The sequence below is a fragment of the Pelobates fuscus genome, chromosome 1, assembly GCF_036172605.1.
Source record: "Pelobates fuscus isolate aPelFus1 chromosome 1, aPelFus1.pri, whole genome shotgun sequence".
Taxonomy (NCBI): Eukaryota; Metazoa; Chordata; class Amphibia; order Anura; family Pelobatidae; genus Pelobates; species Pelobates fuscus.
Genome location: NC_086317.1, coordinates 176,174,302 through 176,189,517, shown reverse-complemented (window position 1 = coordinate 176,189,517; position 15,216 = coordinate 176,174,302). Strand labels below are relative to the sequence as shown.

General features: G+C 37.6%; 1 protein-coding gene across 4 annotated transcripts; it reads right to left on the bottom strand.

Moving 5' to 3' along the window:
* Nucleotides 1–3,092: 3,092 nt before the first annotated feature.
* On the bottom strand, nucleotides 3,093–11,832 carry SRSF1 (serine and arginine rich splicing factor 1). Of its 4 annotated transcripts, none has more exons than XR_010090795.1 (5): nucleotides 11,283–11,831; nucleotides 7,520–7,752; nucleotides 5,674–5,846; nucleotides 4,874–5,497; nucleotides 3,093–3,579 (listed from the first exon to the last, which is right to left on the bottom strand). XR_010090795.1 is itself a non-coding variant. In XM_063452965.1 (5 exons), the coding sequence occupies exons 1-4, from the start codon at nucleotides 11,474–11,476 to the stop codon at nucleotides 5,303–5,305; spliced, it is 795 nt and encodes a 264-aa protein (XP_063309035.1). In that variant the 5' UTR covers nucleotides 11,477–11,832; the 3' UTR covers nucleotides 3,097–3,579; nucleotides 5,295–5,302. The 4 variants fall into 4 exon arrangements, 3 of the variants coding, with proteins under 3 accessions (XP_063309035.1, XP_063309025.1, XP_063309014.1); XM_063452965.1 differs by having other exon boundaries at nucleotides 3,097–3,579; nucleotides 5,295–5,497; nucleotides 11,283–11,832; XM_063452955.1 differs by lacking the exon at nucleotides 3,093–3,579 and having other exon boundaries at nucleotides 4,255–4,977; nucleotides 5,295–5,497.
* Nucleotides 11,833–15,216: the final 3,384 nt, after the last annotated feature.

The following is a 15,216-nucleotide window of genomic DNA, read 5'->3' as shown; positions in this document are numbered from 1 at the left end:
TGTCTCCCTCTCGTTTTTTTGTGGTTTTTTTTTGTTTTTTGGCTTATTGCAAGCCCTCTTTCCATGCCATCTCTCTCCTTATGTGACTGTCCATCACTCAGCTGTCCCAGTTTTTTTAGACGTCAATAAAGTTTTTTTGTTTTTTGCTACTCTATTAACATTAAGATTGGACTGGGTTCCTACCCTTTTGGTTGTCTTCTTGCAAGATACCCTTCTGGGTTTTCTCTTTTTCCTGTTAAGCAGGAAGATCACTGCTGCCTCGGCGCCAGCCGCTCAGCAGCCCCACTGGACATAGACTCCATGCCAGCACTCCCAAAGGTAGGGAGGCTGGATGGAGTAAAATAAAAAATAAAAAAAAGACTGAACATACCCCATTTGCAATACCTTGGGTTGTCTACTATTGCAAATGGTGTGACATCATGGGGGTAATTCTCATTCCTGGGCTACCATACGGGCTCAAAGGCAACGTAACCAATCTTGCAAATTTCAATGTGGGAAAAAAGTAAATAATTTAACATTCTATATTTGACCCTGTAACTTTCCAAAACACCATAAAACCTGTACATGGGGGGGTGGGTGGTATTGTTTTACACGCGAGACATCGCTGAATAGAAATGTATATTTTATTGCTGTAAAAATATACAGAATTATGACATTCACAGTTAAAATGTCACATAGAACTGAAATAAATTCTTATTTTCTCCCATTTTTTTTTTTTTATAATATATTCATATTATAACGGTTTCATACCTAAATATTTGATGGTAAATGAAAGCCCTGTTTCCCCTGAATAACAAATGTTGTGGGTGCTCTTAATATGAAAGGTGAATTACGAATTACGGTTGAACAGACAGTCAGATTCCAGGTTTGGATCACAATGTGTACATTTGGTCAGTCCTTAAGGTTAATATGGAAATATTAACCGCCTAAATTACATCACAACGCTGTGTGTGCGCAACAGGGGACTTGTTATTAAGTGATTACCACATACTGTGGGACAGTGCCAAAACTCTCCCAAGCGGCCAAGGTGCAGGGACAGACAAATACCAATAGTTCCAGTTTTACCACTCCTTCAGAGAAAGTGAAGCTTCTGCTAAGTTTTGTTAACCACTACAGCGTGCTGCAGTAACAGACCAAGAGCACCCTGGGTGTAAAACTGCTCTCCAATTGTTTAACTCCTAAGCCCGGGTGGGTTCTAGGTCCAAAACCATTAAAGTGACATTGGCTCATAGGAGACAAACACAGATGTAGCATTTGGTATGGAAATACTTCAGAAAGTCTTTCATTATTTTTTTTCGTTTCCAAAATTCTATCTTTTTGTGCATGAGTTAATTTAACAAGCTTTCATGTCCCAACAGCAGTGACATGCATTGAAATTGACAAAGTATAACAGTTGTGTCATATGAAACCAATGCACATTTTTGTTTGAGGGTTTTCATTAGGTTGCCAACACCATTGGTGGTCTTTGCAAAGAGATTCACCGCCACTTACCTACCTTTACATCATGAACGTGTGAGCCCTGGTCATTCTTCATTGCTAGTGGTGTGTGAAAGCTCAAGCATATAGAAATATAAAGGAACACTATAGTCGCTAAAACTGCAGCTCAATGTAGTGGTTCTGGGGTCTATAGCCTGTCCCTGTTAAGAGAAAAAGCAGTGTTTACATTGCTGCCAAGGAAAACCTGTGGCAGTCACTAAGCCTGCCACTAGAGGTGCTGCAAAATGTTTAGAGTCTCCATGCTGAACATTGCCCCATAGTGATTCATTATTTCAATGCAGCTCCATGAGGCGACGCTGATTGGTGCAGCAGTGTTTTGCCGTGCTAATCCAATGCAATGCAATGGCATTGGATCGGCAGAATGTCAATTTTGATCTCAATAAAGAAGGTGAAGTCCGCTGCAACCGGACCCACGCAGTGCTGTATTAAAAAAAAAAAAGTAATTTTACTTTCCTGACAGGGAGTGGCCTATATAGTGATATTACAGTTATTGTGTCTGGAATACAGGTTTGTAATTCTGACACTTTAGTGATCCTTCATAGGACCACCAGTACTGGTAATATAATGTGACTGAGCCACCCTTGCCAGAGCAAAAAAGGTACACTACACTGTCTAAATACAAAAACACTTTAGCAAATCTATCCCAAAGAAGATGTGCAATTACGCATTTGGTCACTAGGGTATATCCAAGGACAGTTTGCACAAGTTATATACCATTTGTCTACTGTCTTTCCAGGTACTCCCCTGCTAATCTAAAATTTATAGCGGTCCAACCAGACTTCCCAAGGCAGCTCTCTAAGCCATCATCTGCCTCAATTTTAGCTCCACTGATTCAACAAAATCAGGAATAGGACAGATTGTTTGACAGCCAAGTAGTGTAACAAGGTTGCTTAATGCAAAGTGCCAATATGCACTTTTTGTAAATAAGACATGGCAAAACAAACATGTTCATGGCGATTAAGTGGCATGAGTGCCTACAGAGTACCTCTAATGCGTTATTTATATCATGTTGGCCTTGGTGGGTTTTTTGTTTTGACATTTTGAACTACAGTAAAATGTATAATGCTCTGTTGTATGCACTGCCTTTGTAGCATTGCTAAAATGTGCACATATAAAGATAATGCAAGCCAACCAAAACCAGTTAAAAATATCACCACCATATGACAAGTTTGGACAAATAGGAAAAATGGGCACAAATCCAAACTTTTGCAATCCAAATCAGCATAAATTGTTAAACAGCAGGTGGATTCCTCAAGTTTGACAAGTGTTCCAGTTCATAAAGATAACATTTTGAATTTTAAGAGACCAATCATTTTGTGAACGCCAGTTTTTTTTTATTAAACAAATCAAGAATTTGATAATTGAGCAGCTTTAATGATTTGTGCTCCCTTATCTGATGTGTTTTAGTCTCCAGGCATGTCCATGGCTTCCCAGTTAATAAAAAAAAAAAAAAAAAAAAAGTTAAAGAGTGTAATATGTACAACATTGTTACCCAGTAACCCAAACATACCTGAGTTGTTGCAAATCAGCAACCAGTTTTTTTGGCTTGGAAAAAGAAATTGCTGCCAGCAATAGACAACAGGGGCCCACAGATTATAAAGAGATTAACAAAAAGCAATCACACAGTTTCTGCTTTTTTTTTTTTATTTTATTTTTCAAAACAAAGCCTTATTCGCCAATTGAAAGCCTACTTTAAATCCCATTTTAAAAATTAGATTACTAGTGGTGTTTCATTTAATCCCCCTTATCCCTTTACATTTACCATCTATTCGAGTTGTATCCTTCCCAGGAGATGGCTCCAGCGTGCCTCTGGTCTCCTCTTTTCTCTTAAAAAAGCCAAGGCTCCACTTGTCAACATTATTTTGTATGGTATTGCCAATTGGTGTATGGAGAAAAGAAAAAAAAAAACTTCCATACGAATGCGGTTTAGATTTGGCAGGAATCCACTCCTATGATCCTTGTTTTATGATCCCGCTCCATGAATCCTGGTCATTCATCCTCCCTATCCTATGCATTCCTATGATTTGAATCCAATGATCCAGCTCCAGGATTGGGATCCAGTGAGCCCTCTCCAATCCAAACCTTAATAACCAGCAAAACCAAAAAGAGGAATAGTTAGATATTGTCAAAACACATGTCTGGGAAGTGAAAAGTTATGTGTGCAGTTTGAAGTATGCATAGATAACTATTCACCTTCCCAAAACAAAGATCTATTGAATGGTATGGCACAGTTTTTTTTTTTGTTTTTTTTAAATCATAGCTGCATGTTGAAGCGTGAAGCCGATTGGGGAGGGGTTTAAATTATATACTTTGCATGTTGTAATGCATCTTCATAAAAAGAGGGGGAGGGGCCAACTTCAAAAGGGTTAGGTCTATCAAGATTTTTAAATTAGTCCTCCTTTGGCCAAATGTTAGCATGAGCACACAAGCCTTTCCACTATGCAGCTTTACTGGGATGCTGGATCTAATGCATTTGCACAGTACTTTCTATTTAAGCCATCTGCTAGTTTAGGTGTTCAGTGTATTCATTTTATGGCATACTAATATTGAAGGAAACTAAACTGAGTGTGAACCAGACATGCCAAAACAAAGTATTTGTTATCAAACTTACATTTTATAGTGTCAGTGGTGTGTAGTTTAGATTGATAACCAAAAAATGTTTTTCTAAAGTTATATAAAGTATATTCAGATTTTACTGAAAAGTACTGTATTCTACATTTAAATGTGCCAACTTCTAGAAGAACAAAACCCACATACTTATCAGGTGGAAACCAAATATAAAATTTAATATCAGATGCACTGCATGTATTAGAAAAAGTATTGTGCTAGCAGGAATATCTGTTTAGTCTTGCATAACATTTTGAGTCAACATTCATGGTAACTACAAAAAGTTTTATCCCACTGCTGGACTGCCTCATTACATTGTTCTTGTTATTAAAGTAATCACAAAAAAAAAAAAAAGTATTTCAAGAGTAATTTCTTTTCTAGCTTAAGTTAGGTGGACGTCTGTGCCCATGCAAAAAAAAAGTAAATTAAAAATAATTAGATCAGCCAGCATCCAGGTGCATTAAGGCTGAGGGGGCACAAGGTCACTAAACCCTCACATCTGCCTACAACATTAAATTTAAATTCTTACAAAAAAAAAAAAAAAACACTAGTCAAAGAGGACATGCATGGTTAGCAGTATTGATATTATACTTTAGAGGCCCACAGGACATGCGGATGAAAGATGGTAACCTCAAGTGGCAGGAATCTCAATAATACGGCCTAACATGAATATAGGAGCCTAGTACCACTAGCTTAATGAGTTCAATTAAGAATTCGTAGCATAAGGTCAATACTGCCATTTTGTCTGACAATAGCATTGGAGTCATACCATGGCCTCCATTTATGATCTGATCCTCCACAAGCCTCCTTTTGACAATCCTAAAATGTTTGAAATGTCCTCCACAATTCTTTAATCCATCTCTTCAGATATGTCTACAGAAAGACACATGAAAAGGCAAGGTAAAACAAAATTTCCCACAATATTCAACCATAGCCACCCCAGCGCTTTAGTGCCAAACACCATATCAGACAAAAAAAAATTAATAAAATGGCTTCAGAGTGGCTACATTGAAGAATTCAATCTAACTGTTAAAATACAGTATCAAGCATGAGGAGAATGCAGATGTTAAGGAACAAATTGATACTACACAAGACACTTAAGCAAACATGGTAAAAAAAAAAGGGTGAAATATGGAATCAAACTGTATACAACAAGAAGGTATACAAAAAAAAAGAAAAAAATGTATCACTTGATTATTTATGTGCGGGAGCGGGATCTGCTGTGACGGGGAGAGTAGCGAGGAGATCCACGGCTTCTTCTTGGAGAATAGCTTCGGCTACGACTATTGCTTCTACTACGGCTCCTGCTACGACTGCGGCTGCGAGACCGCGATCTTCCATAACTGGGGCTTCTTGGTCCATCAACCTTAACACGAATGTAGGCAGTTTCACCCTATTAAAGAAAAAGAACCTAGGATTGAACAAGCAAAGCTTAACCAGTTATGCATCTTAGGCAACTAGATAAACCAGATTGGTTTCACAACAGTGATATTCTTACCTTAAGAAGTAAAAGTTATAAAAGAAAAAACTCACAATTTTCCACATAGGCAATTATGGATAAATACCTACCTCATGCGACCTAAATTTAGTGTTATCCAGTTTCCGCACTGCGTAGGTCATATCTTCTTTCCGCACAAATTCCACAACTCCGGTACCATCTCGATAAACATCAGCATAACATACATCACCTGCCTCACGCATGTGATCCTTCAGATCCTGCCAACTTCCACTTGGAGGCAGCCCTATAAGATAAATATGGATATAAAATGTGATTAACAAATGTTAAATACATAGGGATGTTATCAGTAGTTCACAAATATCAAAATTTTCTTGTTTTACACAATATAATTTTACCTGTGCTAACCAATTTGCCCTATCTAAAGGGAACTCTAGGGAATTGAACTTTGCCTTGACAAGACACATGGATGCAAGGTCTGGACTGAACATTGTATTAATAAATGCAGATTTAATTTTTAAATAATTTATCTATAAGCGACCCAGAGTACTCCAGCAGCTGGAACTGTAGCTTTTGGGTTGAAGAAAAGGAACAATGCAAGCACCATATCCATCATGCTAAGGTGGTTATAGTGCCAAGAGTGCCTTGGTGCAGTCTGCCAATAAGTAGCAAACTTAAAACACACAATGGCACTTACAGTGACAAAAACTGGGCGCGGAATTTACAACTTCCTTGCTTTGTTTTTTTTTTAGGGACAACCTGATTTGAGTAGGGCTTATAATGTTTACTACTACATTACTAACCTTGGTAAACACAAGACAAAAATGTTTTAAGTATAAAAAAAATAAAATTTGATTCTTCAGATTGAAAAAGCTACATTAAAACCCAGCTTTAAGATTTTCCTAGCATCATGCCATGTTAGCAAAATCTGCCATCTAATCTGAAGTGTTTCACAATTTACTGTACTACCACCATCTATTAGCATTTGGATTTAATTATGGCAACATATTTTTGGATAGTGATGCAATTAAAGCACTCACTTCCTATGATTGCCTGTCCCTGCAATCTAAATGTTATCTCCTTACAGATTGAGGCAGTTGTCCACATTGTGAACCAAAACCTTGAATTTGAGCTATAGATTTATCCACCAAAATTTAAGGGTTCCTCTTCAAGTGCCCCCACACATAAGCTTTAGCAAAAGGACTGTCATTTAACATCCTACATGTGTACACACATTACATTTAAATAAAAAAAATTATATTATAATAATATTTGCACATCAAGTGCAATTAAAAAGATTCATAAAACAGCCATGATTGCTAAATACATAGTATACTTGGGATCTAAATTGACTGTCAACTTTACAACCTTACCCAATGCGTACAGTAGCTGTATCTCAACCGTAACCTTACTCTTAACTTCGACCCTATTATTATTGTTGTTTATATAGCGCCAACAGATTCCATAGCGCTTACCCTAAACCTACCCCCACAATAAGTAACCCTACTATACTCTCAGCCCTAAATCTAATCCTAAGGTAATCCACTGTCAATATGAATTCTGATATTAGATATGGGTTTTGCTGTATTTAACACAGTGGCGGTATGTTGCAACCTACTGGCTATTTTCAAAACACTTAGTTTATTTTGAATGAGCCTAGTTCCCTGTCGCACACAAAGATTGGTGCTGGGAAGCTGGCAACTCAGCTCATCTGCTAGGGACAGGCTAAGACTGCCATGGTCTATTCTGAACATGGCGGGTTCTCAAAGTTGCTTTCAACACAAGGCTTGCATCATTAACTTTCAAGATCCCAAGGCAAGTTTAACAGGTTTATGGGGGGTAGATAATTACGTGAACATAATGGACTGAATTGGTATTTCTTTTTAAGGATGTGTTAAATATGCTATTTAAAAATTAAGTTTGAGATGGTTCGACAATGATTTTCACCGACATGCTCACCTGAAACAATTACTCTGTACTCAGAACGTCTAGATGGAGGGCCATATCTTCCACGAGGTGCCCCCCCACCGCCTCCGCCGCCGCCTCCACCTCCTCCTCCTCCACCACCGCCGCCGCCTCCACCACCGCCACCTCTTCCTCCAGCCCCACGACCACTTCGTGGAAACTCCACACGGAGACGATAGCCATCATAATCATAACCATCTCTGCCATATACTGCATCCTCTGCATCTCTGAGGGGGAAGGGAAAAAAATAAAACAATCATTTTTAGTTTCTAATAGCAGAACGACTGGAGTAAAAAAAAAACTTAAAAATAAAACATTAACAGCCACTTAAAGGGACACTATAGTCACCTGAACATCTTTAGCTTAACCCCTTCAGGACGGAGTCAATAGTGCACGTTCTGATCAAAACAAAACGTAAACAAAAACTGGAATTTGCGCTATATGTCTGTTCACCCGTAGTTCCCCTCTTTCATATTATATGCACCCACACTTATTATATATCATTTTGTTCAGGAGAAGCAGGGCTTTAATTTACCATTAACTATTCATATATGGAATATAATTTATTATGAATAAAATAAAAAAAACTGAGAAATTTATTTATTTTTTAAAAATGTGTAGTTCCACCTCACATTTTAGCTGTAAATGTCATAATACTGTTAGGTTTTACTGCAACAAAATGCACATATTTGTAATCAGCGATGTCTCACGAGTACAACAGTACCCCCCATTAACAGGTTTTATGTTGTTTTGGAAAGTTACAGGGTCAAATATAGAACGTTCCATTTTCAAATTGAAATTTGCCAGATTAGTAATGTTACCTTTGAGACGGTGTGGTAGCCCAGGAATGAGAATTACCCCCATAATGGCATACCATTTGAAAAAGTAGACAAGCCAAGGTATTGAAAGTGGGGTATGTTTAGTCTTTGTTAGTAGCCACTTAGTCACAAACACTGGCCAAAGTTAGCGTTCATATTTGTTTTTGTGTGAAAAAAGCAAAAAACTAATATTTGGCCAGTGTTTGTGACTAAGTGGCTACTAAGAAAGACTGGACATACCCCACTTGCAATACCTCGGGTTGTCTACTTTTGCAAATGGTATGCCATCATGGGGGTAATTCTCATTCCTGGGCTACCATACGCTCTCAAAGGCAACATAACCAATCTAGCAAATTTCAATGTGAAAAAAATGAAACGCAAGCCTTATATGTGACTCTCTAACTTTCCAAAACACCATAAAACCTGTACATGGGGGGTACTGTTATTCTCGGGAGACTTCACTAAACACAAATATTAGTGTTTTAAAACGGTAAAACATATTACAACAATAATATAGTCCATAAAAGTGCCGTTTGTTTGTAAAAAATGCAAAAAACGTCACTTTTACTTAAAATATCATCGTTGTAATACAATTTACCAGTTTGAAACACTAATATTTGAGTTCAGCGAAGTCTCCCGAGTAAAACAGTACCCCCTATGTACAGGTTTTATGGTGTCGTGGAGTATTACAGGGTCAAATATAGTGCTTGCAAATTAAATTCTCTGCACTTTCTCCCTGTGTTGTCAGGCATGTCAATCAAATTTTAATTAATCAAATCACATAATTATGTTAAAAGATTATTTAAATATACATGTAGAATTTTAATATATATACATATATATGTATTTAAATTCTACGTGTATACTAATGTAATTTTTTATGTAATTATATGTATTTATCTATATATATATATTTGCGGTTATTTGTATTTTATATATAGATAGATATATATAGAATGCCATTCTAAGTGTATTTTGTTACCAATATATATATATTAATAACAAAATACAGTTAGAATGAAATTACATATGAATATATAATTTATATTAAATTTTGTTTCAATATTTTATTTATTTTATTATTTTATTTATTATTTTAATTATACGTATATATATATAATATATATATGTACATCTATTATATATATAATATATATACATATTATATATATGTAACATCATTCTAAGTGTATTTTAATGCTAATATATATACTTATATTAGTATTAAAATACACTTTGTATGACGTTACATATATATAATATGTATATATATTATATATATAATATATATACATATTATATATATATAAAAATATTTTCAATTTATTTTTAAACATGTTTAATTTCTTTTTTTATACTTTCTTACCAGCAGGGGGACTGTCTGATATTTTAGACAGTCCCCCTGCTGGCAGATCCACAGCCAGCTATAGGGGGCCATGTGATCGCTCTTTGAGAGCGATCACATGGCCCCCGGGGGCCTCATTTGCCGTGGGAGGGCTGCCTGGGCTGTCAGGCAGCCCCCCAGAAGAGGATCGCGGCGGAGGTAAGTATAACTTACCTCCTGGGGCTCAAAGCCGTTACGGCGTTCCATGCCGCCGCAACGGTTTTAAAGCCCATTATAATGGGGACGGCATGGAACGCCGTAACGGCGTTAACGGGTTAATGAAGCAGTTTTGGTGTATAGAACATGCCCCTGCAGCATCACTGCTCAATCCTCTGCCATTTAGGAGTTAAATCCCTTTGTTTATGAACCCTAGTCACACCTCCCTGCATGTAACTTGCACAGCCTTCCATAAACACTTCCTGTAAAGAGAGCCCTATTTAGGCTTTTATTGCAAGTTCTGTTTAATTAAGATTTTCTTATCCCCTGCTATGTTAATAGCTTGATAGACCCTGCAAGAGCCTCCTGTATGTGATTAAAGTTCAATTTAGAGATTGAGATACAATTATTTAAGGTAAATTACATCTGTTTGAAAGTGAAACCAGTTTTTTTTTTCATGCAGGCTCTGTCAATCATAGCCAGGGGAGGTGTGGCAAGTGGCTGCATAAACAGAAACAAAGTGATTTAACTCCCAAATGACAGTGAATTGAGCAGTGAAATTGTAGGGGAATGATCGATACACTAAAACTGCTTTATTTAGCTAAAGTAATTTAGATGACTATAGTGTTCCTTTAAAAGGTTTGCCAATGAATGCTAAAGTGTAACTTATGTTTCATCAGGGAATGCAGACTTAACACTAGCAGGATGGTTATTTACGAAAATGATAATCCAAGGTGATTTTCAAGTTTAAAAAGGTAAAAATAGGCAGACTAGAAAAATTCTCTAAAATATACATCCTTTGAATTCAGCTAATCTGGCCTCAAGTTTGAAGTTCACTTTAGTAAACCACTATGCAATTGCGGATGGTATTCTAATCGATAATATACTAAACACAAAGGAACAATGTGCATAGAACAGCCAAGAGAAGCAAGCCAGAACAAAAAATATATAAAATCAGATGGGGGCAGTAAAGAGCCCTTATGGTAAGCGTGCACGTGTTAATGGCTGCACATCTGGATCTCTTCAAACCACGATTTAAGGACACGTTAACGAGAACAAATGGCTTAGATGTACACACACACCGAAATTACATATCCAAGGGAAATAAACCCGATGTTTACATTAACACTCGTAAAGTAACTGCATTTTAAGACCCTTGGCACCACTAACATTTAATTTAAGTTTTATAACCTCAGCAAGTACCACATTTTTCACTGGCAATTTTTTTTAAAATAATAATTCCAGCCCCCACTCAGGAGGAGGATTGCTGCTCAGAGAGGGTGATGGTGTAGATGTCCCTACAATGAACAAAGCAGTGCCGATATCTTTCCATGAGATCGCACCGACCCCCACCCCCGCCGTTAGGAGGCCGCCCGGATACCGAGCGAGCAGTGTTTACCTGGGATCCTCAAACTCCACGAAGGCGAATGGCGGCCCCCCTCTCCGGTTTTTGAGGTCAATGTCGCGGATGGCGCCATACTTGTAGAAGACGTCTTCTATGTCCTTGGTCCGGATATCGGGCGGCAGGTTCCCCACGTATATTCGGCAATCGTTATTGCCCGCCGGCCCCCTAATCACGCCTCCCCCTGACATCTCCAGCTTGAAGCCTTTTAGTGTAAACGGGACCAGGAGAAAAAGGTAAAAAAAAAAGGTCACAGGACCGCGTGGAGCAGATTCCACAGAGCGCGCGCCGATGGAGAAACGAACACAAAATGGCGGCGCTGCCTCTACACGGACGGCTCCTTCCGCTGCAGATGGAGAGCTCAGTTATTGTGACTTTACACTGGCCCGGTGACCGCACGTAACGCCCGAACAGCCCTCCCGGACACACAGCACTACCGCAAGAAACCAATAAAGCGAAACCGCCGAGTATTTATAACACGAAACCTGATGGGACGAGCCCGGACTGCTTAGACGACGCCCACGGCATTAATCGACCGCAACGTCACTTCCGGTAGAGCGAAGTCGCCTTCCTATTGGCTGGTGTGGGAGGTTTTGAAGTAGTCAGAATGCAGCCATGCGCCGCGCTGGGTAACGGCTCGCACGCTCTTTGTATAGCTGGGAGCTGGCCGCCATTTCCCATCTGTCTTTGTTTTAACCCTCCAATAGCAGAGCTCAATGAGAGTCAGTCTGCTGAGCCTTTATGGACCATCCCCCCTAAAGGGAATGCAGCATGTTGTTATTATCTTTAGAGTGTTCTATGCCAATTCATTGTATATACTGGGTTTATTCACTAAACACGGATTGGCACCTACATTTAAATCCCAAACATGGGCTACAATAATTCTTCTGTTCCTAGGTGAGCTGGAGCATGTTTTCCAAATATGTTATATTTGTAATAATGAACATCTAACACTTAACAGAAAAACAAAAAAATAAATCTAACCAATGGTGTAAAACAAATGTTTCTTTTAGTTACACACAGCCCAAAGATGATTCTCCTCTTTCAACCAAAAGTAGTAGAGCTCCTAGTTATTAACTAAGGCAGCTGTGCCCTAGTTCCACTGTACCTTCGTTATATCACATTGGAGATACAACCTACCACACATCTAAGCTATTCCTACACTAGCTCATGCTACCACTAACAATCTGTGCACTTTGTTTTGTAATTGTGCCATTCTGTTATAACCTACAATTGAATATGAATCCCATAAGAAATAAAAGAAATGCGCTTTGCCTGCTCACTCGTGTTTTCTTTAAAAATGGTACATATATTACCAATTGTCCAAGGGTATGCAAACTTTTGTGCACAACTGTAATAAGTGCACTTAACCTCCCTGGCGGTATGATTATGTCAGGAATTTTGTACCAAAAGCGGTACCATTTTTTTGCATTTGAATTACACGCCCAGTTCCGCCCCCATGAGCCTCTGCGGCTCACAGAGACGGAACCAGGAAGTCAGATGGAGGCATCCGCCGGGGCTCTCACCGGCAATCACAGCGCGGGGACATCGCTGGATCGCAAAGAGAAGTTAACCCCTTCAGGACGGAGTCAATAGTGCACGTTCTGATCAAAACAAAACGTAAACAAAAACTGGAATTTGCGCTATATGTCTGTTCACCCGTAGTTCCCCTCTTTCAAATTATATGCACCCACACTTATTATATATCATTTTGTTCAGGAGAAACATGGCTTTAATCTATCATTAACTATTCATATATGGAACATCATTTATTATGAATAAAAGTAAAAAAAATGTGAGAAAATGAGATTTTTTTTTAAATTTGCATTTCCGTCTGACATTTTAACTGTGAATGTCATAATACTGTTAGGTTTTACTGCAAAAAAATGCACATATTTGTAATCAGCGATGTCTCACGAGTACAACAGTACCCCCCATTAACAGGTTTTATGTTGTTTTGGAAAGTTACAGGGTCAAATATAGAACATTCCATTTTCAAATTGAAATTTGCCAGATTGGTAATGTTACCTTTGAGACGGTGTGGTAGCCCAGCAATGAGAATTACCCCCATAATGGCATACCATTTGAAAAAGTAGACAAGCCAAGGTATTGAAAGTGGGGTATGTTTAGTCTTTTTTAGTAGCCACTTAGTCACAAACACTGGCCAAAGTTAGCGTTCATATTTGTTTTTGTGTGAAAAAAGCAAAAAACGAATATTTGGCCAGTGTTTGTGACTAAGTGGCTACTAAGAAAGACTGGACATACCCCACTTGCAATACCTCGGGTTGTCTACTTTTGCAAATGGTATGCCATCATGGGGGTAATTCTCATTCCTGGGCTACCATACGCTCTCAAAGGCAACATAACCAATCTGGCAAATTTCAATGTGAAAAAAATGAAATGCAAGCCTTATATGTGACTCTCTAACTTTCCAAAACACCATCAAACCTGTACATGGGGGGTACTGTTATTCTCGGGAGACTTCACTAAACACAAATATTAGTGTTTTAAAACAGTAAAACATATTACAAGAATAATATAGACCATAAAAGTGCAGTTCGCTTGTAAAAAATGCAAAAAACTTCACTTTTACTTAAAATATCATCGTTGTAATACAATTTACCAGTTTGAAACACGAATATTTGAGTTCAGCGAAGTCTCCCGAGTAAAACAGTACCCCCTATGTACAGGTTTTATGGTGTCTTGGAGAGTTACAGGGTCAAATATAGTGCTTGCGAATTAAATTCTCTGCACTTTCTTCCTGTGTTGTCAGGCATGTCAATCAAATTTTAATTAATCAAATCACATAATTACGTTAAAAGATTATTTAAATATACATGTAGAATTTTAATATATATGCATTTATAGGTATTTAAATTCTACGTGTATACTAATGTAATCTTTTATGCAATTATATGTATTTATCTATATATATATATTTGCGGTTATTTGTATTTTATATATATATATAGATATATATAGAATGTCATTCTAAGTGTATTTTGTTACCGATATATATATATTAATAACAAAATACAGTTAGAATGAAATTACATATGCATATATAATTTATATTAAATTTTGTTTCAATATTTTATTTATTTATTTTATTATTTTATTTATTTATTATTTTAATTATACGTATTTATATATAATATATATATGTACATCTATTATATATATAATATATATACATATTATATATATGTAACGTCATTCTAAGTGTATTTTAATATTAATATATATACTTATATTAATATTAAAATACACTTTGTATGACGTTACATATATATAATATGTATATATATTATATATATAATATATATACATATTATATATATATAAAAATATATTTAATTTATTTTTACACTTGTCTTTTATTTTTTTTTTTATACTTCCCACCAGCAGGGGGACTGTCTGATATTTCAAACAGTCCCCCTGCTGGCAGATCCACAGCCAGCTATAGAGGGCCATGTGATCGCTCTTTGAGAGTGATCACATGGCCCCCGGGGGCCTGATTTGCCGTGGGAGGGCTGCCTGGGCTGTGAGGCAGTCCTCCCGAAGCGGATCGCGGCAGAGGTAAGTACATCTTACCAGCTCCAGCTCTGTTATCTACCCCGAGCGTGACTCGGGGTTACCGCTTCTGGCAGCGAAAATTAACCCCGAGTCACGCTCGGGAATACCGCCAGGGAGGTTAATATGAAAGAGGTAAGTTATGGTTGAACAGACATATAGTGCAAATCCAGGTTTTATTTTCATTAGAACTTGTACAATTGCCTCCGTCCTTAAAGGGACACCATGGGCACCCAGACCACTTCAGCTCATTGAAGTCATCTGGCTTCAGTGTCCCTTTTGCAATTAATGCTGCAATGTTAAACATTGCAGTTCTAGAGAAACTGCAATGTTTACATTGCAGCACTAAGTCTGCCTC

Coding starts and splice junctions, on each gene's coding strand:
- SRSF1 (XM_063452965.1), bottom strand. CDS start 11,476: ATGTCAGGGGGAGGCGTGATTAGGGGGCCGGCGGGCAATAACGATTGC. Junction 7,753..11,282: donor GTGGAGTTTGAGGATCCCAG/GTAAACACTGCT, acceptor CTTCCCCCTCAG/AGATGCAGAGGATGCAGTAT. Junction 5,498..5,673: donor CTAAATTTAGGTCGCATGAG/GTAGGTATTTAT, acceptor TTTCTTTAATAG/GGTGAAACTGCCTACATTCG.